The sequence below is a fragment of the Anomaloglossus baeobatrachus genome, chromosome 12 (assembly GCF_048569485.1).
Source record: "Anomaloglossus baeobatrachus isolate aAnoBae1 chromosome 12, aAnoBae1.hap1, whole genome shotgun sequence".
In the NCBI taxonomy this organism is placed as follows: Eukaryota; Metazoa; Chordata; class Amphibia; order Anura; family Aromobatidae; genus Anomaloglossus; species Anomaloglossus baeobatrachus.
This window is the reverse complement of record NC_134364.1, coordinates 39,088,977-39,115,838: the sequence shown is the minus strand read 5'-3', so window position 1 is coordinate 39,115,838 and position 26,862 is coordinate 39,088,977. Positions and strand designations below refer to the sequence as shown.

Below are 26,862 nucleotides of genomic sequence, written 5' to 3'. Positions count from 1 at the left end.
ATCTCTGGTGCTTCAGGAACATGGGTCAATTACTGTAAATGGTGCCTTCCCGGCATTCTCTGACACTAAGGGCAGGGAATCGGCGGGGCTTTATGGAGTCGATCTTACTTCCAGCCTCTTGACAATTTCTTTTATCTCGTCGCTATTGTTGCTGTAGCTTCGGATGAACACACATTCTCCTCGCTCGTAGAAAACTTTAACGGTTGTGTTGTTAGACGTCCATCCTATAACGTCTCGGCTCGAGCAGTTAAATATCACATTTTTCGATTCCTGGTCAAGAAGGGCCAATATTTCGTTCGAGATGCACAAGAGACATTCAATCTCCAGAGCATTGCTGAAGTCTTCAACTTGGACACTCCAGACAATGGCCCCGGTGCTGTACAGTTCGGCCCATGGATATGGCTTTGCCTTTTCTTTCTTCTTTGAGGCCAGTGAGATGAATGGAAACTTTCCAGAGGAGTCAATGGAGGTGTTGGTGACATTTTTCTCTGCTAGGTCTTTCAGGTACTCTTGGTGGGTTCTAGTAGCCATAGCTCGAAACTTCTCAGACTTGTGAGCAGCATTCTCTGCATTAATAACTTTTGCTAAAAGGAAGTCCCTGAACACTGTAGATTTAGGGAAGGTGAAGCTTTTTGGGATCGGTGGGCCGAAAGCAGGAACATCCCTTGATCGTGTAACTGCAACGCTGCAATAGACAAATAAAAATACATTATTGCTCATCACTATGGCTTATAGGCTTATATATCATGGAAAAATACAGTCCCATTAGTGAAACTGAAGCAGAGAGATCACTGGTCACACACCAGTCAAAAAGGTACAGTCCTATCCCATCAGGACTTCATGGCTCCTCCGGCACTATGGAAGAAGCACCTCTAGCATCAGGCCTGATGGAGTCATCTACTATGTACAGCACGGGACAGGGGACTTTATTTTTTTTTAGTTTCTTAAGGGAAAAAAAAAATCATTTATGTGAGCAGAGTCTTCATGACATTGATGTGCCCCGATAGGAGAGAAGGTCAAAGTGTTTCTCTTGCTTTGTCACTTCTCTTCCCTGTGTTACATGGCAAGGAATTGGAGGCAGGCTGGATTCAGGGGATCCATTTTCTGCAAAAAGCATTGTGGTCACTAGGCAGTGACAGTGGATATGCATTGGACAGAGGTCAAACATAGTATTCATATTAATCTGCATTATTAGGGCATGTGCACACAGCGTCTGCATTATCAGGGCACGTGCACACGGAGTCTGCATTATCAGGGCACGTGCACACGGAGTCTGCATTATCAGGGCACATGCACACGGAGTCTGCATTATCAGGGCACGTGCACACAGCGTCTGCATTATCAGGGCATGCACACATGGTGTCTGCATTATCAGGGCATGTGCACACGGTCTCTGCATTATCAGGGCATGTGCACACGGTCTCTACATTATCAGGGCATGCACACATTGTGTCTACATTATCAGGGCATGCACACATTGTGTCTACATTATCAGGGCATGCACACATTGTGTCTGCATTATCAGGGCACATTCACACAGAGTCTGCATTATCAGGGCATGTGCCCACGGAGTCTGCATTATCAGGGCATGTGCCCACGGAGTCTGCATTATCAGGGCACGTGCACAGAGCGGCTGCATCATCACGACATGTGCACACAGCGGCTGCATCATCACGGCATGTGCATACAGTGGCTGCATTATCAGGGCATGTGCACACAGCGGCTGCATTATCAGGGCACGTGCACACAGCAGCTGCATCATCACGGCATGTATACACAGCGGCTACATTTTTATGGCATGTGCACACAGTGTTTTCCCTTAGGCTGCTTTCACACATCCGGTAGGTGCAGAGCCGGCCAGTCCGGCTCCAAAACCTATGCAATGGATGCGGCGAAAAAGCCGCATCCTTTGCATAACTTTTTTTAAATGCGGCCCGTCCGGTTTTTGCCGCTTGCGGCATGCTACTGAGCATGCGCAGTTGCAAAAACCGCATGCGGCAGCCGGATGCGGTTTTTGCCGCATCGCGCCGCATCCGGCATCCATTGAAAAATGCGGCGCGATGCGGTTTGTTTTGCCGCACAAAAAACGTGCCAAACAACGTTCCATCCGGCCGCCGCATCGGCAAAAAACGGACGGAAAGCAAGCCCATGCGGCACAATGCGGCACTAATTAAAGTCTAAGCAGGAAAAAAGCAACCGGCAGCAAAAAAAAAACGGTTGCGTTTTTCCTGCAAAGTGCCGGATTGTGCCGCACAGGAAAAAACGGAGGTGTGAAAGCAGCCTAAAACATCCTGACAACTTTTTGTAGCTTTTTTTTTTTTTTTAATTTTATGAATAACAATGGCTTCTTCTAAGCGGAAGCTGCCAGACAAATGGTCAGGTCATTACTACTTATTTCATTGCCTGTGGTTAAAAAAGTGGTTAAAAAAAAAGTGACAAAAGATGGAACAGATACAGCAGGGCAAGTTGCCATGAAAGTGCTATGTGTACGTTCATTCTTTTGTGTTGTTTTGCTTTTTTTTTTTTTAAACACTTTTCCAGGCAGGATTCTGCCTTAAACAGACACAGTCTGCACATACCCTTAGGCTATGTGCCCACGCTGCGGATTTACCGCGGATTTTGCCGCGGATTTGCCGCAGATTTCCCGAAAATCTGCAGCAGCAGCACTTCCAAGCCATTTCAATGGCATTTTGGAAATGTTGTGTCCATGCTGCGGATTTTTCCGCTGCGGATTTGCCGCGGATTTTGATCCGGAAAAATCTGCAGCATGTCAATTGTTTGGTGCAGATTTGGTGCGGATTTTTGGTTTTGAATGGGGGGGGGGGGGGGAAAAAAATCCGCATCAAAATCCGCGGGTGCGGATTTGCCGCGAAAGTCGCGGATTTTCAGGCAGAAAAATCCGCAGGTACATTCTACCGTGGACACATAGCCTTAGGCTTCATTCATGCAGTCTTTTATTAGGACATCCTAAAACGCATGAAAAACCATATTTGAAGTCGATAGCATTTTTCTTTTTATTGTATCTCAATGGCGTATTTTGTTGTTTTACTATCATTTTATACATTAGTTTTTTTGCTCCGTTTTATCCTGTAGATGAATCTGCGGAAAAAAAACCCTACCAAAATATATACCATACCATGTATTTAACAAGAAATAAAAATCAAGCCACAACCCATAATATCCATTTTATATATAATCTAATTAAACAAAGAAATGCAACTAAAACCACCGTGCAGACGTAGCATTTTTTCCATCACAAAAACATTCATAAAAAAACAAACATTTTGGAAAACCACCACTTAATTGATCGGCTTCCAGAATTCTACGATATTTATATATTTTACATGGTTAAGTTGACAAAACAAATGTGCCCAAATAACGCACACAGCTGAGATAATGGCTGAGGAGCGGCACGCTGAAGAAAAGGCCTTCGCAGCCAAATAAGTGGGATTAATTAACAGATTTATACATCACAAATTATTTTTTTGGGCACGTGTAGCTCAACAATAACATTTAAATACATATATTTTACATTTCCGCACATAATATGAGAGGTTGTATGTCTGCTCGTGTCAACCAGGGCGGATGCAAGTAGCTAAAAATTGAGAACTATATGATGTTTAATCGTTTAGTTCTCAATAAAAATAGAATATAAGATAAATATTTTGGAATAATATGTTTAGATCCAATAGGGATATTAAAAAAAAAAAAAAAAAAAAAAAAGAAGGGGGGGAACTGGGCAAACTGTGCCGTATAGAACGACAATTAAAGGCCCTTTATAGCCAACCGCAGAGACTGATGGCAATCAGTATGGATTAATGTGGCCTCAAAACAGCAAGTGGGTCTCCGAGGAACAGGCCATGATGCCCCCCCCCCACCCACCCACCAATTCCTGCTATGTAAAGTCCCCATTCCCCAGGCTATCATCGTACCTGTAACAGACCGCGTCCGTGCAAGGATTGTGCGCTCTTACGACCACAAAGACGTGCTGAAAATGAGAGCGGATGTTCTTGGGACTGAACGGCTGGGCTCCCGGCTCCTGAAACACTATTGTCACAATATCGTTTCCGATGTGCCGCTTCCTCAGCAGCTGCAATTAAAGAAAATCACAGCTTTACACATTTAAGGGAGCGTAATAAGATTGGGCGCTAACGCGATACTGAACAATGCGCGCATATGGTTTGCGACGGTGACAGATGCAAACGGACACGTCCTGATTGATGAGCAGGGATATTTATCCGCTGTATAGACCGGAATGTGTTATCTATAATTAGGTGACACAACTAGGTCTCCCGCATCTACCCCTGGACAAAAAAATACTGACATCATGGCAGGTTTAAATACAAACCTAGTAAAACTTTGCTTCTTATGGGAGCACATTAATCACTGTATAACACCGTCATCTTGTTTGTACATGACCGTAATTTGGTAGTCACTTATAAAACATCGTCGGATGCAATGTAACCACCTTTTATTCTTGTGATTTAATTAAAAAAAAAAAAAGAAGAAGAGGAGGAGGAGGCAGAAAAAAAATTAAAAAAAAATAAATCAGTAATTTAGCCTCGTCGACTGTTTATCTGCACACCAGGAGAAAAAACAATGGACCTGAACCCAGATGGTAAGAAACAATGAATGCACTCAATCATCCCAGACCGCGGCCCCTGACCTTTCTGATGCCTGGAGGTACAACAGTGCGTGTCCATAAACATAACCTCCGAAAACATGTTCTATTAAATGAATAATGCATTTCCAATTTAACACCCAGCGCCCCCCATCCTCCTCCGCCAGCAGTGGATTCTATTTGTGAACATAAAGCAAGCAGCAGGGTTCCAGACTTCCGTTCCTATGGTAACGCGCGCTGCCAACCACTTACTGTAGCGCGCTTGTAATTATTTCTCTATGGAGCTGACGGTTTTAACTGCTGTGGGATCTGCATAATTACCTATAATATAGCATTACTTTATTGTCTCTTTCCTATTTGGATGTGCAGTCTTGGAAATGAGAAATCGCTGGATCATGCACACAGATTGGCATCTCTTACTGCACGCTTCAATTACTTAAAGATTAGGAGATATAGATGAGAGAGGAAAAAAAAAAAAAGGATGGTATATAAAATACTTATTAAAGAGCCTAAGTGTGTGTATACCACGGGACATCGTATCCGTCCACAGCGACGCTTTTGGGCTGATAAGCGCAGATATATCATTCTGATTGGAGTCTGTTTAGAGGGGTTGTCCACTAATGCCATCATCAGACACCGGAGACCCCACCGATCTACTGTTCTCACCTCCGACGGCTGGCTACAAGAAATGTGTAGAGCCACAATACCAGAGCCCCGTACACTGTCTACTCACCGCCACCAGGTACTGAGGATCGGCTCCTGAATACCCAGCAGCGGCAGCTAAACAGCGTATGGAGCGGTGGTGTTTCACGCCAATTTCATCCAGCTGCCACCGGCAGGCATAACAGCTGATCAGTGCCCGGGGTGCAGGGTGCCGAATCAACATCAATCTTATATTGAGAACCAATAAGATATAGTTAGGTTGAAGAAAGCCCTCGGTCCATCTAGTTCACCCTTCCTCCACCAGTTCTACATTTGGTCACTAAGTCATTTATAACCGACAATGTTGTGTGTAGTGAGGAAATCATCCAGCCCTGATATAAAAGCTGTTATAGTATCTGCCATTACTACCTCTTGTGGTAGTGTATTCCACAGTCTGACTGCTCTAACTGTAAAGAACCCTTTCCTATTTAGCTGCCGGAATCGCTTTTCTTCCACTCGCAGTGAGTGCCCCCTGGTCCTTAGTACTGTCTTTGGAAGGAATATGTCATGTGCCAGTCCTTTATATTGACCACACATGTATTTATACATATAAATGAGATCTCCTCTGAGGCGTCTTTTTTCTAAGCTAAACATATGTAACTTTTACAAGCTCTCATCATACAGGCGGCCTCCATTCCTTGTAGTAGTCTAGTTGCCACCTTTGAACTGACTCTAACTTCTGAATGTTCTTTTTAAAATGTGGAGCCCAAAACTGGATCCCATATTCCAGATGTGGCCTTACAATTGATTTATAGAGGGGTACCAAAACGTTGGGATCACGGGATCTAATCTCTCTTTTTATACACCCTAAGATCTTGTTTGCTTTTGCAGCCGCTGCTTGACATTGAGTGCTGTTGCTTAGCTTTCTGAGTCTCTCAGTCATTAATATAAAAGTGGTGGACAACCCCTTTAAGGCTGTTTTACATCGTTTTTTTCCCCCATACAGTTTGCACTGTCCAATCAGTAAAACTGCCAGAAGATTTCTGCTACCTAAGCCAACATCAGCCTAATGTATAGACAGAGACCCTGATTCCAGCAATGTGTCACTTACTGAGCTGCCTGCTCTAACTTTGATAAAATCACTGTTTTCTCTGCTGAAGATTTAGCAGCTCCCTGAATGCTGATCTCTGCTGGAATCAGGCTCTCTGTCTCTACAGATGGAGTAGCAAAAACCTGCTGACAGATTCCGTTTACAGAGTTAAAGACAAGACATAGATATAATGGATACTATGACTGTTTATTAAGTCTCATCATTACCTGAGATAATTATAAGTACAGATCTATAGTACGTGTTTTTGGAGATGTGAAGCCCATAAAATGAATAAGACACAGAATTAGGGAACCCCCCTGGCAGAAAATACCAAAAAAAGGACAGCATGAATGTGCAGGAGAGGTTAGACATTACGTGAGTTATGGTATGGGGATACGGTTTCATAATATGTCTGATTAATATATTCCTACATAATCTGAGTTTCCGGCTCATACTTATGGGTTTCTTTATAAAATTGATGAATCCACGGGCCATTATCTAACCTGTGACTTGCGGAATTTTTTTTTTTTTTTAGCAATTTGTTTAATTAACATTGTGAGGTTTTTGTGTCTGTTTTCAACAAAATATGGAATGAAAATCCCTAATTTATAGCTCTTTTGGTAAAGTGCCCAGATACCACAGCTAAATGGCACACAGACTAGTGAGCCGTAACATGGAAGAGTGTCTGAGTGCAGATTACCAATGGCCGATCGCTTACAGACACTTATAGGTCATTGCCTGTAAAACCAAAATCTAACATATGACAGCACGGCTGGAACGTCCCATCTCGCCTGGTCTGACGATCATTAGTAAGTGAATAAATGCATCTATAAGGACACAAAAAGGGCATGTGTAAAGAACCAGGACTAATATTGCAGTAAAGAGAAACTGCAGGCATAGGGGTAATCTGCAGGCAAATAACGTTTGAATAATGTTCAGCCGGTTTACTGCAGCAGTGACTACAGGGAGGAAATTAAGTTATATCCTCCCTTCAGCCACTTGCTTCCAGTCATTGGGGCGGTGCACGCAGCAGTTACAATTCCTGCTCATTATATTTTAATCATCAGGTTCCAATCCCTGCTCACTACATTGTAATCATCGGGACGGTCACATTGACAGCCTGCTCTGCTGCATGTGTGTGCAGTCAGCCAGACATGATTTTGCTGCTGTTTACCGGCATATTGCGCATAGAGAGTTTTTATAGCTAACAGGTCCATTAAAAAGGGTTACCAAAATACCAAGTTAGCCCTATTCATAGCTGCATCCAACCCCCAAGACAAGGTTCTGCAAATTCCAGTGTTAAATGGAGCAGAGGTGCACATACTCAACCTCTGCTCCACCTATTGTCTATTGGACTGCTGGAAAAAGGTCAGTAAAGCACTCCACCATTTCCAGCAAACCCATAGGCAAAGAATAAGGTGGGGATTGAGCATTGTACCTCTCCTACATTCTAAACACAGCTCTGGGCTCTGTAGAACCATGTTCTCTGGAGTTGCAGAGCCCAATATTTGGGATTACTGGGGGACCCCGTGGTTTAACACCCAGTGATCAGGGAATATTGGAGAACTTTTGGGATTAACCGATTAAGTCTTGAACATGTGGAGCATACAGCCCATCTCTAAAATCAATTGAGTAAACAGCCTGGTATCATGCGAGTGTAGAAAATTAGGTCCAAGAAGGGGAACAGTAACACGAAGTTGTCAATTTAATACAGAAGAAAAGAGGAATGGCACAACAGTGAGGAGAGATGCCCCCAATTTTTATTTTATGTTGAATAATAAAACGGAAAATCTTGTGAGGTCATAATCTACATTTCACTCCCCCATCAATAATCCAGGATCTTACCTGCTGCTTGTTGTTTGGCGTGTATGGCAACATGGTAGAGACATGAAACATTATTTCATAATCCTTATACGTTGTATAAAGGGAGTGGGTACCGGTTGAATCAGCTGAAACATAAAAGGGGGTGGAGGGGTTAATCTTAATCAGATTAGGACAAAATAATAAAAATAGATCTTCACATAACTAAGGGATTGAATTCAAATACTGGTTATTGACTAAGATTTTAGGAATCTCGCACCCTAGTGTGGTACGTAGAGCCATTAGGAACACAAAAATAAATATCGATCAGTTAGGAGAAGAAAAAAAGTGGAAATTTTGATTGGATCCATGTTCCTCTCTCAATAGGACCAGATTACGGCACATTGCCACTTATAGCCATAGAAGAGGACAGAAGGAGCAATGGAGGAAGCTTCTGCTATTAGGAGGACACTCTTGTAGTACCCAAAATAATGTTGCTTATATATCACCATCATATTTCATAATGCTTTACATACGATCATCACTGTCCCCATTGGGGCTCACAATCTACACTCCCTATCAGTATGTCTATAGAGTGACGGAGGAAACCAGAGATCCTGGAGGAAAACCACGCAAACAAACTCATGCAGATAATGGGCTATAAAACCAAGACCCCAGCACTGCAAAACAGAAGCGCTAACCACTGTACCACCATACCTATCATGCTCTAGTCTCCTTACTAAGTAGTGTGATGACATGCATTGTAAGATCCCATTGACTGCTATGGCCCAAAGATTTTTCAATTTATATGTAGAATGAAAGGTGCTATAGGCAGGTATGCAGAAGTTGCAATCCCAGGCGGTCAATCACTTTGGATTTACATTTGCCACATTCTTAGTGGAATTTAAAGAATAAATAGCCGACACTATATTGTCTACCTGGGGCACCTAAAGAAATCTTGAGTGTGGAGCAGCATCCTTCGGATAAGAAGACACCACATACTGCATCCGGAGTGCTCTGCTCGATCGGGCTCCAGACTTACTGACTGCTCTCTTCTAGATAGGTCTTTGTTACAGCAGAATAATGTGGGCAACACAAAAACAATCATGTCATGAGTCATCTAGATGTTTGGACCAAACGAACCGTCCTTCAGGAACTGAATACAAAGTGATTACACAGTCTAGCTCTAGCATTGTGTACTGCCATACATTATGCATTTCTATGCGACAGGCAGCGGTCCCTTCTAGAGGCGAACCTTGCACCTTCTAAAATTCACAATCTCTCAACACAAAAATCTCGAAGGATGAGCAGATGTGTTATATGAGTAGATCTGAATGTATATGTGTGTGCATTATAATATATATATATACAGTTAGGTTCAGAAATATTTGGACAGTGACACAATTTTCGCGAGCTGGGCTCTGCATGCCACCACATTGGATTTGAAATGAAATCTCGACAACAGAATTCAAGTGCAGATTGTAACGTTTAATTTGAAGGTTTGAACAAAAATATCTGATAGAAATTGTAGGAATTGTCACATTTCTTTACAAACACTCCACATTTTAGGAGGTCAAAAGTAATTGGACAAATAAACCAAACCCAAACAAAATATTTTTATTTTCAATATTTTGTTGCGAATCCTTTGGAGGCAATCACTGCCTTAAGTCTGGAACCCATGGACATCACCAAACGCTGGGTTTCCTCCTTCTTAATGCTTTGCCAGGCCTTTACAGCCGCAGCCTTCAGGTCTTGCTTGTTTGTGGGTCTTTCCGTCTTAAGTCTGGATTTGAGCAAGTGAAATGCATGCTCAATTGGGTTAAGATCTGGTGATTGACTTGGCCATTGCAGAAGGTTCCACTTTTTTGCACTCATGAACTCCTGTGTAGCTTTGGCTGTATGCTTGGGGTCATTGTCCATCTGTACTATGAAGCGCCGTCCGATCAACTTTGCGGCATTTGGTTGAATCTGGGCTGAAAGTATATCCCGGTACACTTCAGAATTCATCCGGCTACTCTTGTCTGCTGTTATGTCATCAATAAACACAAGTGACCCAGTGCCATTGAAAGCCATGCATGCCCATGCCATCACGTTGCCTCCACCATGTTTTACAGAGGATGTGGTGTGCCTTGGATCATGTGCCGTTCCCTTTCTTCTCCAAACTTTTTTCTTCCCATCATTCTGGTACAGGTTGATCTTTGTCTCATCTGTCCATAGAATACTTTTCCAGAACTGAGTTGGCTTCATGAGGTCTTTTTCAGCAAATTTAACTCTGGCCTGTCTATTTTTGGAATTGATGAATGGTTTGCATCTAGATGTGAACCCTTTGTATTTACTTTCATGGAGTCTTCTCTTTACTGTTGACTTAGAGACAGATACACCTACTTCACTGAGAGTGTTCTGGACTTCAGTTGATGTTGTGAACGGGTTCTTCTTCACCAAAAAAAGTATGCGGCGATCATCCACCACTGTTGTCATCCGTGGACGCCCAGGCCTTTTTGAGTTCCCAAGCTCACCAGTCAATTCCTTTTTTCTCAGAATGTACCCGACTGTTGATTTTGCTACTCCAAGCATGTCTGCTATCTCTCTGATGGATTTTTTCTTTTTTTTCAGCCTCAGGATGTTCTGCTTCACCTCAATTGAGAGTTCCTTAGACCGCATGTTGTCTGGTCACAGCAACAGCTTCCAAATGCAAAACCACACACCTGTAATCAACCCCAGACCTTTTAACTACTTCATTGATTACAGGTTAACGAGGGAGACGCCTTCAGAGTTAATTGCAGCCCTTAGAGTCCCTTGTCCAATTACTTTTGGTCCCTTGAAAAAGAGGAGGCTATGCATTACAGAGCTATGATTCCTAAACCCTTTCTCCGATTTGGATGTGAAAACTCTCATATTGCAGCTGGGAGTGTGCACTTTCAGCCCATATTATATATATAATTGTATTTCTGAACATGATTTTGTAAACAGCTAAAATAACAAAACTTGTGTCACTGTCCAAATATTTCTGGACCTAACTGTATATATATATATGTATATATGTATATATATATATATATATATATATATATATATATATATACACACACACATTTTATATATATATATATATATATATATATATATTATATATACATATACACACACACACACACATATTTTATATATATATATATTATATATACATATACACACACATATACAGACACACATAATATATATATATTAATATATATATATATATACTAATTATACACACACACACATTATATATATATATATATATATATATATATATATATATATATATATATATATACACACACACACATATATACATATACAGTGCCTACAAGTAGTATTCAACCCCCTGCAGATTTAGCAGGTTTGATAAGATGCAAATAAGTTAGAGCTTGCAAACTTCAAACAAGAGCAGGATTTATTAACAGATGCATAAATCTTACAAACCAACAAGTTATGTTGCTCAGTTAAATTTTAATAAATTTTCAACATAAAAGTGTGGGTCAATTATTATTCAACCCCTAGGTTTAATATTTTGTGGAATAACCCTTGTTTGCAATTACAGCTAATAATCGTCTTTTATAAGACCTGATCAGGCCGGCACAGGTCTCTGGAGTTATCTTGGCCCACTCCTCCATGCAGATCTTCTCCAAGTTATCTAGGTTCTTTGGGTGTCTCATGTGGACTTTAATCTTGAGCTCCTTCCACAAGTTTTCTATTGGGTTAAGGTCAGGAGACTGACTAGGCCACTGCAACACCTTGATTTTTTCCCTCTTGAACCAGGCCTTGGTTTTCTTGGCTGTGTGCATTGGGTCGTTGTCTTGTTGGAAGATGAAATGACGACCCATCTTAAGATCCTTGATGAAGGAGCGGAGGTTCTTGGCCAAAATCTCTAGGTAGGCCGTGCTATCCATCTTCCCATGGATGCGGACCAGATGGCCAGGCCCCTTGGCTGAGAAACAGCCCCACAGCATGATGCTGCCACCACCATGCTTGACTGTAGGGATGGTATTCTTGGGGTCGTATGCAGTGCCATCCAGTCTCCAAACGTCACGTGTGTGGTTGGCACCAAAGATCTCGATCTTGGTCTCATCAGACCAGAGAACCTTGAACCAGTCTGTATCAGAGTCCTCCAAGTGATCATGAGCAAACTGTAGACGAGCCTTGACATGACGCTTTGAAAGTAAAGGTACCTTACGGGCTCGTCTGGAACGGAGACCATTGCGGTGGAGTACGTTACTTATGGTATTGACTGAAACCAATGTCCCCACTGCCATGAGATCTTCCCGGAGCTCCTTCCTTGTTGTCCTTGGGTTAGCCTTGACTCTTCGGACAAGCCTGGCCTCGGCACGGGTGGAAACTTTCAAAGGCTGTCCAGGCCGTGGAAGGCTAACAGTAGTTCCATAAGCCTTCCACTTCCGGATGATGCTCCCAACAGTGGAGACAGGTAGGCCCAACTCCTTGGAAAGGGTTTTGTACCCCTTGCCAGCCTTGTGACCCTCCACGATCTTGTCTCTGATGGCCTTGGAATGCTCCTTTGTCTTTCCCATGTTGACCAAGTATGAGTGCTGTTCACAAGTTTGGGGAGGGTCTTAATTAGTCAATATTTTGTGGAATAACCATGATTTTTAATCACAGCTTTCATGCGTCTTGGCTGCTTTCCACCAGTCTTTCACACTGCTTTTGGGTGACCTGGTGCAAAAATGTAAGCAGTTCTTCTTTGTTTGATGGCTTGTCCATCTTCCTCTTGATTACATTCCAGAGGTTTTCAATGGGGTTCAGGTCTGGGGATTGGGCTGCCCATGACAGGGTTTTGATGTGGTGGTCCTTCATCCACACATTGATTGACCTAGCTGTGTGGCATGGCGCATTGTCCTGAAGGAAAAACCAGTCCTCAGAGTTGGGGAATATTGCCTCAGCAAAAGGAAGCAACTGTTTTTCTAGTATAACCTTGTATGTGGCTTGAGTTGTACGTCCTTTCGCAAAGTTTAATCTGCCCAATTGCAGCCTTGCTGAAGCATCCCCTGATCATCACCGATCCTCCACCAAATTCCAAAGTGGGTGCAAGACACCGTGGCTTGTATGCCTCTCCAGGTCTCTGTCTAACCATTAGATGATTTTTGATTCAAGCTGCATACAAGGTTATCCTGGAAAAACAGTTGCTTCCTTCTACTTAGTCCTATTCTTTTGAATTAGACGAAGCAACAAGTGACTTCTATAACACGACACAGCCACTATGAAAATTACAGAGGTGCTGGGGACAAAGAGCTTGCCGGAGCACCACAAACAACTGATCGGTCAGACTACCACCAATCTAATGCCATTCATTTTAAAATGAAAAATACCCCCATACACTGTATACGGGCAGCCACATGATGGCTCAGACGATTCCTTAGCAGGCAACGATGTCGCCCAACTTTCCTATACACAGCAGCAGTGGCTCTACAGAGAGTTTTGGTGAATTCTGAGAGAGACACTGCTGCTGTACTCCTCTAGTAGCGGCTGATCTGCCCACCGAATGATAGCATTTACAACATGAAATTGGACGGAATGGATCCTTATCTTCCCAACATCAACCACTGGGGAAGAGTCGGTGGGCCCCATACACATTAGACTGTTGGCCAAACTTGTCAATATTGGCCGGCATTAGTGTATGGCAGTCTTTAGTTGGACATAAACCAGAAGAGTTACTGTTCATAAATAATGAGTGAGCACTACCATGCTCGGGTACTCGTTACTAATGATGAACGGGCACTACCATGCTTGGTACTCATAATAAACAGTCGGACGCTCGGATTGGCGCAACTCGAGTATAATGGCAGTCAAGAGGGAACTCAAGTATTTTCCGGAAACTGTTTTATGGAAAAATACTCAAGTTCCCCCTTGACTCGAGTCTCACCCATTCAAGCATCTAAATAATTGTTACGAGTACAGAGCATGGTAGTGCCCGCTCATCACTAGTTTTGAGTACCAAGCACCCGAACATGGTAGTGCTCACTCATCACTAGTTATGAGTACCAAGCACCCACGCATGGTAGTGCCCGCTCAGCACTAGTTACAAGTAACAAGCATCCAAGCAGCCCGCTCATCCCTACTGTTCATTTCAACTTTCTCATGCTTTTACTTGACATATGAGGTTTCGTTTCTGCAGGATGAGCCGGCACCATTTTGGGTTTCATGTTACGTTTAACCTTGATTTATTTATTCATTTATTTTAACTTTTCTAAATCTTTTGTTTCACAACTTTTTTTTTTTTTTTTTTTTTTTATCTCACTAGGGAACTTTTGCCTAACTGAGGACAAAGGAAGCCCGCTGCCTCTGTGAACCTTTGATGCCACAGTCACTACTGACCAAATCTAATGGGTTTGAAAGTCTGAGATTAGAGTCCCTTCAGCATTCAACAAAATATGCTGAGATTTTTTTTTTTTTATAAGCATGTGAATATTTTTTTGGACATTGTTGCAGACGTCTGGTGCAAAACATTTCCCCAAAGTAGACAATGTAACGCGATATAATGGGTAAGCAATACATTTTAACATGCTGAATATGTTCTGGTTTATCACAAAAGCGACTGCCCCCAAAAAATATGGATTGGATTTACAGATGCAAATGGATAGTGTGGAGGATTCAGCTTAAATGTGATAACAAAATGCCCAAGTCCCACATAAATGTTGTGTTACCGAAATAAAAGCAAGTTTACACAAAGCAACTCCGCATCTACTTCTATACAATGAGTCTACGTTTTACAGCTGCTGCGTTTTGTTGCCAGGAAAAGCAAATGAAAACCTGGTTGCTCAATGCTGAACTGTTCCAAATGTGAGCTGAACCGTGCCTAAAACACTCGCTGCAGAAAAAAAAGCCCGCAATCATTTCAAGTTTCCAATACGCTGAATCGGCAGAGCTGCATGCCAGGGAACACTTTCTGGAACAATGAATCACACATTTCTTTTTGCTGGTGGTCTATAGATTGTAGACAGATGGGTGGGCTGTGTCATCCGCTCCTAATGAGTCAGGTGGAGCGACCCACCGGTATTGTACAGGAATAAGACACTACTTCATCAGCACAATTATCTGTGTAATGGGTTTACTTAGGAGGTGTGATAAGAAAGGGTTAAACGGGGAGAAGCTTTTGGGAATCTCGAGCCCAGTCACACCACGCTGTTGTAACTTTTGAAAGCTACAGGTTTTTCTTTTGTAAACACAACTGATGCCTATTAAAATAGATCAGTTTTTTAATGGGATTTTTCCAGTAGGATCTGGTTTCCAGTAGGAGCTTCAACAAGGATGATCTTGTTGAAGCTGCTTCAAAACACTTTCATATTCATCACATGCGCTGTGTTGTGCACACGCTGCAGCTGGCAATAAGGGATAGTCTGCAAGAGGACATACTGGAAATCTGATTGGAAAAGTGAGGAAATTGGTTATTGCCGCCAGAACCCCTAAAATTGATTCCACACACTACAGCAGAGCTAACAACAAAGCAGAGCTGACACAGTACAGCAGAGGTAACAACACAAGATAGCTAACACAGTAGAGCCAACAGTACAGCAGAGCCGACAACACAGCAGAGCCGACAACACAGCAGAGCTGACACACTACAGCAGAGCTGACACACTACAGCAGAGCTGACACACTACAGCAGAGCTGACACACTACAGCAGAGCTGACACACTACAGCAGAGCTGACACACTACAGCAGAGCTGACACACTACAGCAGAGCTGACACACTACAGCAGAGCTGACACACTACAGCAGAGCTAACAACAAAGCAGAGCTGACACAGTATAGCAGAGGTAACAACACAAGAGAGCTAACACAGCAGGGCCGACAACACAGCAGGGCCGACAACACAGCAGGGCCGACAACACAGCAGGGCCGACAACACAGCAGGGCCGACAACACAGCAGGGCCGACAACACAGCAGGGCCGACAACACAGCAGGGCCGACAACACAGCAGGGCCGACAACACAGCAGGGTCGATACAGTACACTAGACCCAACAACACAGCAGATCCGAAACAGCAGAGCAGAGTCACAGTGCTGTTCATGTAACTGAGGAACAAACAGATATTACAACAGAAGAACAGCAAAATGATACTTTAGGATTAGATGATCTTCTTGAAGCTGCTTCAAAACACTTTCATATTCATCACATGCGCTGTGTTGTGCACACGCTGCAGCTGGCAATAAGAGATAGTCTGCAAGAGGGACATGCTGAAAATCTGATTGGAAAAGTGAGGACATTGGTTATTGCCGCCAGAACCTCTAAAATTGATTCCATCTTGAAGAGACGTGCTGGGAAAGGGGCAATTGTCGATCAAGCCACTCGGTGAGGCAGCACTTATTTAATGACTGAGCGATTGCTTGAACTAAAATCGTTTCTTATAGATATGGTGAATCCTCAGGTAACCCTAAATGAAGGTCAATAGGCACAGGTGGTTGAATTGAAGGATTTTAATCACCCATTTACCGTGACTAAAAAATTACAAGCTGGGGATTTAACTCCTGGCATTTTCAAAAAGGAGTGGAAGAACTTGCTATTTTGCCTGTCCCAACGAGGTTTAATCACAGATGGCATTTCTGCAACAATGAAACGGAGAGAGACACAGCTATTTGAAAATAAAATTCTATACTGCTTGATGATCAACAGCTTACTAAAGGAAAAGAAGCTGTGACTGAGGTAGCAGTTAGGATGAGTGGCTACAGGACTGCCAGGCGCAACTTTGTGTTCTAAAGTTGTATCCAATAAATATATTTTATGTTCTATCTAAATATCTTGATTATTGTATCATAAAAATGATTAAATGTCTGATGTTCACATTGTACTACAAATTTTTCACTCAACTATAAGCAATATATGTGGGAGTCTGAGTCGGTGCAAAGGAAATTGAGGAGTCGGAATCGCAGGTTTGGCTTACCGACTCCACAGCCCTAGCGCACGCTGCGGTTTTTGCTGCGGATTTGCTGCAGAAAATGTTCAGAACCTTTCTGCAGTCATTCCCCAGCAAAACCTATGGTAAAAAAAAAAAAAATGCTGTGCGTACACTGCATTTTTTCCCCCTTACAGGTTTTGCTGCAGAATTTCTGCAGCAAAAAGAATGAGCATGTCAATTCTTTCCTGCAGGTACGTGCGGTTTTTGCCATACATAATGGTAAAAAACAGCAGAGACCAAACTCGCAGCAAAAACGCGGGTGCGGTTTTTGCCGTTGATGAGGTATTCTGCCAGAGGGTGCGGAGTTTTCATAAGAAAAGTCCATTTTCTAGTGCGCACAAGGCCTTAAGGGCGAAAAAGCAAAACAAACAGCTTTTTTGCAACATGGAAGAAAAAAAGAAAAGGAGCAAAATGGAGACATGAACAAACATGAGTCAAACAGCTCAATTTGTTTCAATTTGACGTGCGTTCTTTCTGGACAAGTACAAATGTAAACATTTACTATAGGGTTTGTTTGTTTTTTTCTTTTACACAGTACAAATGGATACAGCACAAAAACGTGGCGTGAAATAGGCCATACTTTACTTCTTGAACTACGAAGATGAACCCAACATGGCCACTTCCACAAAACAGAAAAATGATTGAGTAAGGCCATGTACGCACACTGCGGTTTTTGCTGCGGATTTGCCGTGGTTTTCGAGGCAGAAAAGGTGCGGTTTTTGTTCCTAACCTTGCTGCAGTCCCTCCCCAGCAAAAAACGAAAATGCTCTGCGCACACTGGGTTTTTTTTTATCTCTAGGTTTTGCTGCAGAATTTCTGCAGCAAAAAGAATGAGCATGTCACTTCTTTTCCGCAGGTAACTGTGGTTTTTGCCATAGACAATGGTAAAAAACAACAGGGACCACCCGCAGAAAAACCGCGGGTGCGTTATTACTGCGGTTTTTGCAGAGAGTGCAGATTTTTCTTAAGAAAAAGTTATTTCCCAGTGCGCACAAGGCCTAAGAGCAACGCAATTGATACACTTCAGCTTTATCATGAGTACGTGTGAGTTAGGAATCCTCTTTAAATTAGGCAAACGTGATAAATTCAATAATCATTTTTCATAACACTGGTTGAGTTTTAAGCCAAGTCAAAATTCTCTACGTACAATGGATGTGAAAGCCGTGATTTAGGGGTGACATGACATACGGTGCGGTACTGCTCTGGAGAAACAGGATCCAGTCAAGTTCTTACTTTTAGTATCAAGTTGCGCTCTATACTTCTCAAATCCTTTAAGTCGTACTCTTTCTCCCAGGAGCTGGAGGAATTCTTCGAAGGCCGGCCCGGCTGACTCATTGTTGTACATTTCTTCTTCTGTGCTCTGACCCGCTTTGCAGTACATGATGCCAACTTTCAACTGGTAGCTTAGCTGTAAAGGGGAAAGAGCTGTTAATGGATACAATCTACAGAGGAAAGTATCATTTTGGTTTGTTTTTTTTAAAGGGTAATTCCAGGCCTATATATACATATCAGACCTATAGAACTAGAATTAGTTTTGTAGATTTATTAGTTATTTACAGCCACAACGCGTTTCGATATACACAATATCTTCATCAGGTGGATATCCACCTGATGAAGATATTGTGTATATCGAAACGCGTTGTGGCTGTAAATAACTAATAAATCTACAAAATGAATATACCATCGTGGCCTCCTTAGCGCTTTTAAAGACCGTGCTTTATGTACTTTCTGGATTCTTTGCCCGCTGTGGGACCCACGGCAAGAGCAGCTTGATCGGAGGCCAGATCCTAATCAGCACCAGTGACGTCCACCATCCCCAGTGACCTGTCACAAGACTGGTTTCCAAGGATCCCGTTCCCCTGGATGGTCACTACGGGCTAACATCCTGGCAGCGCAATAACTCCATACTCTCGTCCTAAACCGTGGATGTGCAGGGGCTGCACAACCACATCAGGTGAGCACTTTCTAACATTCTCCTTACCGGTATCTCGTGGATCCTTCACATGCGCTCCTTTGTTTAAATTCTTTACCCAGCATGATGTAGGGGCAGAGACCCTGATTTCAGGGATGTGTCACTTACTGTACTGCCTGGTGTAGTTTTGAGAAAATCCCTATTTTCTCTGCTTTAAATAGAGAAGTGTTGTGAATACTGAGCTGTGTCTGTAACCCCGCCCACACCACACTTCCTGTGTGTACCAGTGGTGGGGGCGGGGCTACACATTGTCTGGACTGGCTTGCAGGTGAGACCTAGTCCCTGCAGTGATAATCTTCTGCTGATAAAACACTTATTGTATTGAAACTTAGGAAAAATAGCTTATTAAGTGATACATCACTGGAATCAGTTCTCTGATTTAATAGCAAAAACCTGCTGACCGATACTGAGGGAGATAAGTTTAGCCTCCACTAGATTTATCAATATGGCAGGCAGGCACCCCGCTGATGAGTCTGGTACATGGGATTGGAACACCGGCGTATCTCTAATGGTATAGTTAGTACATTTCATATCATAATTAAGCTTTAGAAATCTTTTCTGAAAAAAAAAATACCAGCAAAAGCCTAAACGTCAAACATTCGATTTCTTCAGTTTTCTAGCTCTAAATAGGAGGAAATCAGGGCATGGAAACTGGGAAAGAGCCCACTGTCATTTTCCACTCCAACCTTGCAGATTGGCCTGCACACAAAACCATCTCTATTTAGGCTAGAGTCCTTGGCAGCCATAGCATGGCGAGTCTGTATGTGCTGAAGTGCTTGTTTATACAGAAAGATTTACATCTCACAGTCAAGAACATGTTCTTCAAAGTCAGATATTAACACATTAACGTAACACATTTGGCAATTGAATGTAAGTTTAAAGTGGAAACCACCGAGAACAAAAAGAGGATAAACACAAACAAAAGCCTCATTGTGACCTCAGTAGGAACATAACTGGCAGTGTGATGGGGCCTCTGGGTTGGGCAGATGCCCGGAGAACGCTACCTACCTGCAGGCATAGCGCTAACTGATGTAGGCGGGATAATCTATGGGGCCGGTTTCCAGGACTTGGTCTCCAGTGAAGGATATGGTTAATGTTACAACATACAAAAACATTTTAGACAATTCTATCCTGATCCCTTTGTGTTTGGGAGAACATCAAGTCAATAAAGACAACATTCGATAAGTTGGGTATTGAGAAGCTCCGGTGGCTGCCCGGAGTCCTGACTCCGACACCAGTGAAAACCTTTTGGATAAATTGAAATGCCGACTGAGATATCCGAAAATTAGCGCCTGACCCATACAAGTTCCCTATACACATAAGAAATCTTGAGGAATATAGCCATAAAACGGGGCCCAATTCCATATACATGTTCATCATTCTGGAATGAGAGGACCCAGAAGCTCATACAGGTGTGATAATCAGGTGCTTAAACACTATAGGATCACAGTTTATATACAGATACATTGCAATATATTAAGAGGAATCTTACCAGGTTTTGCCGCCTAATCTGAGAGAAGCATGATGTAGGGGCAGAGACCCTGATTCCAGTGATGTGTCACTTACTGGGCTGCTTAGTGTAGCTTTTACAAAATCAGTATTTTATCAGCAGATTACTACTAGAACCCTGCTGCCAGGTAATCCAACCACCACTGATTGGCAGCTTTCTGCCTATACACAGTGTACATAGTTGCCAATTAGTGGTGGGGCGAGGTATATACTGAGCTCGACATTCATAAAATTTGTACATAAGCAGCAAATAGAGTGATTTTTATCAAAACTAAAGAAAGCAGCTCAGTAAGTGACATCGCTGGAATCAGGGTCTCTACCCCTACATCATGTAGCTCTCGGATGGGGGAGCAAAAACCTGGTGACAGATTCCCTTTAATAATGTTAGAACTCTGTGTGTTGCAGGTAACCATCACACAGAACTTTAGAAAATAAGGCAGATGGAAATCTGAAGAGATTGTCCAGAAGACATAGGGGGTCAGGAGCACAACACATTTACATTTTACTAAAGGTTATTTACATCTTCAAAATAATCAGGAGCCAGGTTTCTTGGCATGCAAAAAAACAGAAAAAGCAGAAATGTACATGCATCATCATGAGCCAGGACAGACACATAAAAGCTCTGCTTGTGGCTGAAATTAGTACATACAAATTAGATTTCCCATTGATAGCTCAACTCACAGGGGCCGGGGATAAGTGGCGAGGATGACGAGGAATTCCACTCACTAAATATAGAGCTGCGTATAAAACGACTGCTTAAAGGGAATCTGTCAGCAGGTTTTTGCTATGTAAGCTGAAGCCAGCATGCTGCAAGGGTTAATACAGAAAATTCAGAGATGTCTGTCTTGTCGAGATCCGATTTCTTGTTTATTTGCTATATTTGTTTAAGCAGCAGGACTTCTTATGGCTCAGACTACATTGTCATGCACACGGCAGTCTGGCATGCCCCTTCTTCTGATTGACACCTCACTGTCAAATGTATAATTTCTACAGAGAGCCGTGTGTGGGCGGAGACAGCTCTCTCAGCTCTGCTACATGGCTAAATCTAAAAATTCTGATTGTGGCAGAACGGCTCAACCTAGTAATCTAAGTGATACATCAATGGATTCAGGATCTCTTTGCCTACATCATGCAACTCTCAGATTAGATAGCAAAAACCTGCTGACAGATTCCCTTTAATACTTACCCATTCCATAAAAGTTTAATGATACATGGAGCGAGACACAAGTTGTAGGCGTTTCATGTACAATCAACTAGTCGGGTGTGTACATAGTGCAGGATCACAATTCTGACAAGGTGATGCGTTTTAATGAAATTATCTACTTTACAATCTTACACAGCCTAATAATGTGTGTGAAATAATCTGAGGGGTCATGTTGTGGGGTGGACGCCCCTCATAGTGTGAGTGGCTATACCAATCACCTGTCACATCAGTGCATTATATGGACAGATGATGTGCACCAAGCAATCCTTCCTTTCCCATGTAATGGCACTGCAGGGGAATTTAACCCCTGATGCAGGTTTCCCAAAAGGTCACAATGTAATTGTTCTGGCCAAACATATTATATGGCTGTTGTAGGAACAATGCTTTGGCAGATCGTTCATCCAACAACTATCTCAGCCGCCAGCGCTCATTTGACCATGCGCTCCTATTTTTTTCTATAAGAAAGCCACTAACCGATATCTCTGCCGGCGGCTTATCTCTGGGAGGACAAAGTGATCGGCAGTCTGAAATGGGGCATGTTTGATTGACATCTTCCTTGACTGGCCGGAGACACCATACATATTAGCGAGTTGGCCAAGCCCCTTGATATTGGAAGGTTCGACTGACATAAAGGCAACTTTACACGCTGCGATATCGGTATCGGAGTGTAACCGCCCTCATCGGTTGTGCGTCTTGGGCAAATCGCCTTTCTAAGGGGGCGGTTCGTGCGGTGTCACAACGACGTCACACGGCAGCCGCCCAATAGCAGAGGAGGGGCGGAAATGAGCGGGCGGAACACGGCGCCCACCCCCTTCCTTCCGCATTGCCGGTGGATGCAGGTAAGGAGATGTTCGTCGTTCCTGCGGTGTCACAGATAGCGATGTATGCTGCCGCAAGAATGACGAACAACCAGCGGTATGCAACAGCAACGATATTATGAAAAGGAGCAACGTGTCAACGATCAACGATTTTTGACGTTTTCATGATCGCTGATTGTCGCTCCTTGGTGTCACACGTTGCGATGTCGCTAAAGACGCCGGATGTGCGTCACTAACGACAAGACCCCGACGATATATCGTTAGCAATTTCGCAGCATGTAAAGCACCCTTTTGTCTAATGTGTATGGAAGTTTAAGACATTCTATGATCAGCTGTATTATCCCACCCCCATAAAATAGGAATTGGCCCATTGCAGAGGGTGAAAGTGTAAAGCTGGCCAAGAACATTAGATGGCCATCGAACCATGCTTCACTTCTATGCTCTAGTAAATATTTGCAATGTTACTAAAAAAGCATATATGCTGGTACTAAGCGTCACCTACACCACTGTAGTGCAACTGTTTCCAAGATGAGGGTCACCAGTCTGATTGCTAAACATTATACTCGACTACAGCAATTTTCATTTTTTTTTTTTTTGCTTTACTTTAAAGGGAATCAGACAATAGCATGATGTAGGGGCAGAGACACCTGATTCCAGTGATGTGTCACTTAACTTACTGGGTGCAGCAGCTGTGATACAATCCTAGTATTCTCTGCTGCAGATCTAGCAGAGCTCAAAATGCTGAGCTGTGTATACTCCCGCCCACACCACTGATTTGTAGCTTTTTGTCAATTTGCAGCTTTCTTTGTACACTGTATATCAGTGGTGGGGCGGGGCCGAACCAGGAGGTAGGTGATGTGATATTCTCCTGCTGATAAAACACTCATTTTATTGAAACAGTAAAACACAGCTTGGAATCAGAATTTCTGCTTCTACATCAAGTTGCTCTCAGATTACATAGCAAAAACCTGCTGACAGATTCCCTTTATGGTTTTATAGAGGAGCAGGTGGATAATTTTATTCTAAGGGAATATTATTTCAGCTACTTTTTAAGCTGCTAATCACATATCATTTCTTGTAATACAGGGCATTTTAAACCAAGGGTGTGTTGCTTTAAACATGATCTGATTTCTGTAATCTCTGCTGTACATTACAAAAGAATGCTTTCAGCCTCTGTGTGAATAGAATTGCATTTGCTATCTGAGCAATAAAAGAAGATATTTGCAGGTGTCCCTGAATCTGAACAGATCTGACTCATAGCATTAGGGATACATTGTAACCCTGCAATAAAGTACACACGAGACAATAGATAAAGAATCTAAGAGAAAGTCTACACATAACAGCAGAAAAAAACAAGAATGCTGCATTTATACAGCACATAAAGCTGACGAGAGCGACACACAATGCTGTGCAGAACATTATGTTTTATTTCTTTAGCCAGCCTTGTTATAATGCGAAACTCATGTGAAAGTTACTAAATCCACACACCTATTAACCGGAAACATATGAGCGGTGATTAAAAGCACCACAAACAACTAAAGAAACCGAACAAATCTAAAAGACTTCTATATAAAAGACTGAAGAAATCCCCGACTATAAACGAGGGGCTCCTGCTAAGTCTTTGGTTTTAGCCAGAAAGAAACGAGATAGGATGATGAAACTTTACATTTATTCCACATACTCTCCACTGATGTCAGCACACTTCTTACATCGGTATTCCAAGTTCTGTAAGTCTGGCAAAAAGAAGGATTTAGGTATTTCTGTAGCAGCCATAGCATCAGAAATGGTGTGAAATTTGGTGCCCTTGAGGTGTTTCTTCAGTTTTGAAACAGATGATAGTCGGAGGGAGCTAGATCTAGTGAATAAGGTGGGTGGTCAACCAGCTGGAAGCCCAGCTCCGGGAGTTTTGCCGTGGTCACTTGTGCAGTGTGAGTGAAGGTGTTCTCTTACAGGAACAAGATTCCTTTGGACAGCTTGCTGTGCCTTTTGGCCTTCAGAGCTGCATTCAATTGGTCCAAAAGTTAACTGTAATTCCTTGCATTGATGGTGGAAGCCTTTTGAAGGTAGTCCACTAGCAGCACACCCTCCTTATCCCAAAACACAGACACGCTCACCTTAGTGGCTGATTTTTGCACCATGAACTTCTTTGGATGAGAACCACTGTGCCTCCACTCTTTTGACTGCTCCTTGATATCAGGGTCATACAAATAAATCCAGGTCTCATCCATAGTGACTAGTCAAATCCAGGGAGTTCTTATCAGTCCGGAAACGCTGAGAAATGGACCGGGAAGTTTTCACTCGCTGCTTCTCTGATCTGTTGTCAGGCATTTGGGGACCCACTTTGCAGATCGCTTCCTCATGTCCAAATGTTCATGGATAATGACACAAACACGTACACGGGAAATCCCCATGATGTCTGCTATTGCTTTAGCTGAAATTTGTGGATTCTCCAGTATGAGGTTGTGCACAGCATCGACGATCTCCAGAACAACAACCACTCTTGGTCGTCCAGGACGTTCCTCATCATTGGGGCTGAAGTTGGCCGTTTTAAATTTGGCAACCCAGATCTCAACTGTGGAATATGAAGGGTGTTGATCCCCCAACAGAAACAAGAATTTTATCCCTCCTCTGCTCTCAGTTGCTGTGAATATCGCATTAGACTCCGACATTTTGTTCCCCCCCCCCTCGTGTGTACAACACTGCTGCCATAAGCAACAAACACAACATTTTGACTATATATATATTAGACACATAAGGCTTTCATGTGATGTAACATTCGTTACCATAGAAACATATACACATACATATCTCAAATACATACAGTGCCTTGCGAAAGTAGTCGCCCCCCTTGAATTTTTCAACCTTTTCCCACTTTTCAGGCTTCAAAGAAAAAGATAAAAAATTTAATTTTATGGTGAAGAATCAACAAAAAGTGGGACACAATTGTGGAGGTAAACAATGTTTATTGCTTATTTTAAATTTTTGTAAACATGAAAACATGAAAATTGGGGCGTGCAATAATATTCGGCCTCTTTACTTTCAGTGCAGCAAACTCACTCCAGAAGTTCATTGAGGATCTCTGAATGATCCAATGTTGTCCTAAATGACTGATGATGATAAATATAAGCCACCTGTGTGTAGTCAGGTCTCCGTATAAATGCACCTGCTCTGTGATAGTCTCAGTGTTCTGTATAAAGCGCAGAGAGCATCATGAAGATCAAGGAACACAACAGACAGGTCCGTGATACTGTTGTGGAGAGGTTTAAAGCTGGATTTGGGTACAAAAAGATTTCCAAAACTTTAAACATCCCAAAATGGAAGTAGTATCATACCACTGCAAATCTACCAAGACCCGGCCGTCCATCCAAACTTTCATCTCAAACAAGGAGAAGACTGATCAGAGAGGCCCATGATCACTCTGGATGAACTGCAGAGATCTACAGCTGAGGTGGGAGAGTCTGTCCATAGGACAACAATCAGTCATACACTGCACAAATCTGGCCTTTATGGAAGAGTGGCAAAAAGAAAGCAATTTCTCAAAGATATCCATAAAAAGTGTCATTTAATGTTTGCCACAAGCCACCTGGGAGACACCAAACATGTGGAAGAAGGTGCTCTGCTCAGATGAAACCAAAATCAAACTATTTGGGCACAATACCAAACGATATATTTGGCGTAAAAGCAACACAGCTCATCACCCTGAACACACCATCCCCACTGTCAAACATGGTGGTGGCAGCATCATGGTTTGGGCCTGCTTTGCTTCAGCAGGGACAGGGAAGATGGTTAAAACTTATGGGAAGATGGATGGAGCCAAATGCAGGACCATTCTTGAAGAAAACCTGTTGGAGTTTACAAAAGACCTGAGACTGGGATGGAGATTTGTCTTCCAACAAGACAATGATCCCAAACAGAAAGCAAAATCTACAATGGAATGGTTCACAAATAAACATATCCAGGTGTTAGGCCTAAGCCACACGGCGAGAAAATCGGTGCAAGTGGAGTGTGATAAAACATCGTATTACACTAGAACCAATATTAGCCTGTGTGTCAGCACACTGAGCAATTATTTTCTCAGCCCTAATCGGACAGAGAAAACAATCGCAGCATGTTGCGACTGTAATGCGACTCTTTTCTCTCGCACCCATTCAAGTAAATGGGGTGAGAGAAAAATCGCACTGCACTCGTGGTACACCGGTGTACCACAAGTGCAGGGCGAGAATGGCAATAGCTGGCTACGGAGGAGAGAGG

At 42.7% G+C, this 26,862-nt stretch overlaps 1 protein-coding gene across 5 annotated transcripts in view; it reads right to left on the bottom strand.

Annotated features, from left to right (window-relative positions):
- SIPA1L1 (signal induced proliferation associated 1 like 1) overlaps positions 1-26,862 on the bottom strand; it is a 280,267-nt gene that overhangs the window by 91,779 nt on the left and 161,626 nt on the right. For all 5 annotated transcript variants that reach the window (XM_075330226.1, XM_075330227.1, XM_075330229.1 and 2 more), the window contains exons 6-9: positions 18,342-18,516; positions 8,199-8,302; positions 3,933-4,090; positions 109-685 (exon numbers count right to left, since the gene is read on the bottom strand). In XM_075330226.1, the coding sequence (XP_075186341.1) occupies positions 109-685; positions 3,933-4,090; positions 8,199-8,302; positions 18,342-18,516 (1,014 nt within the window). The remainder of the gene's footprint in view (positions 1-108; positions 686-3,932; positions 4,091-8,198; positions 8,303-18,341; positions 18,517-26,862) is intronic.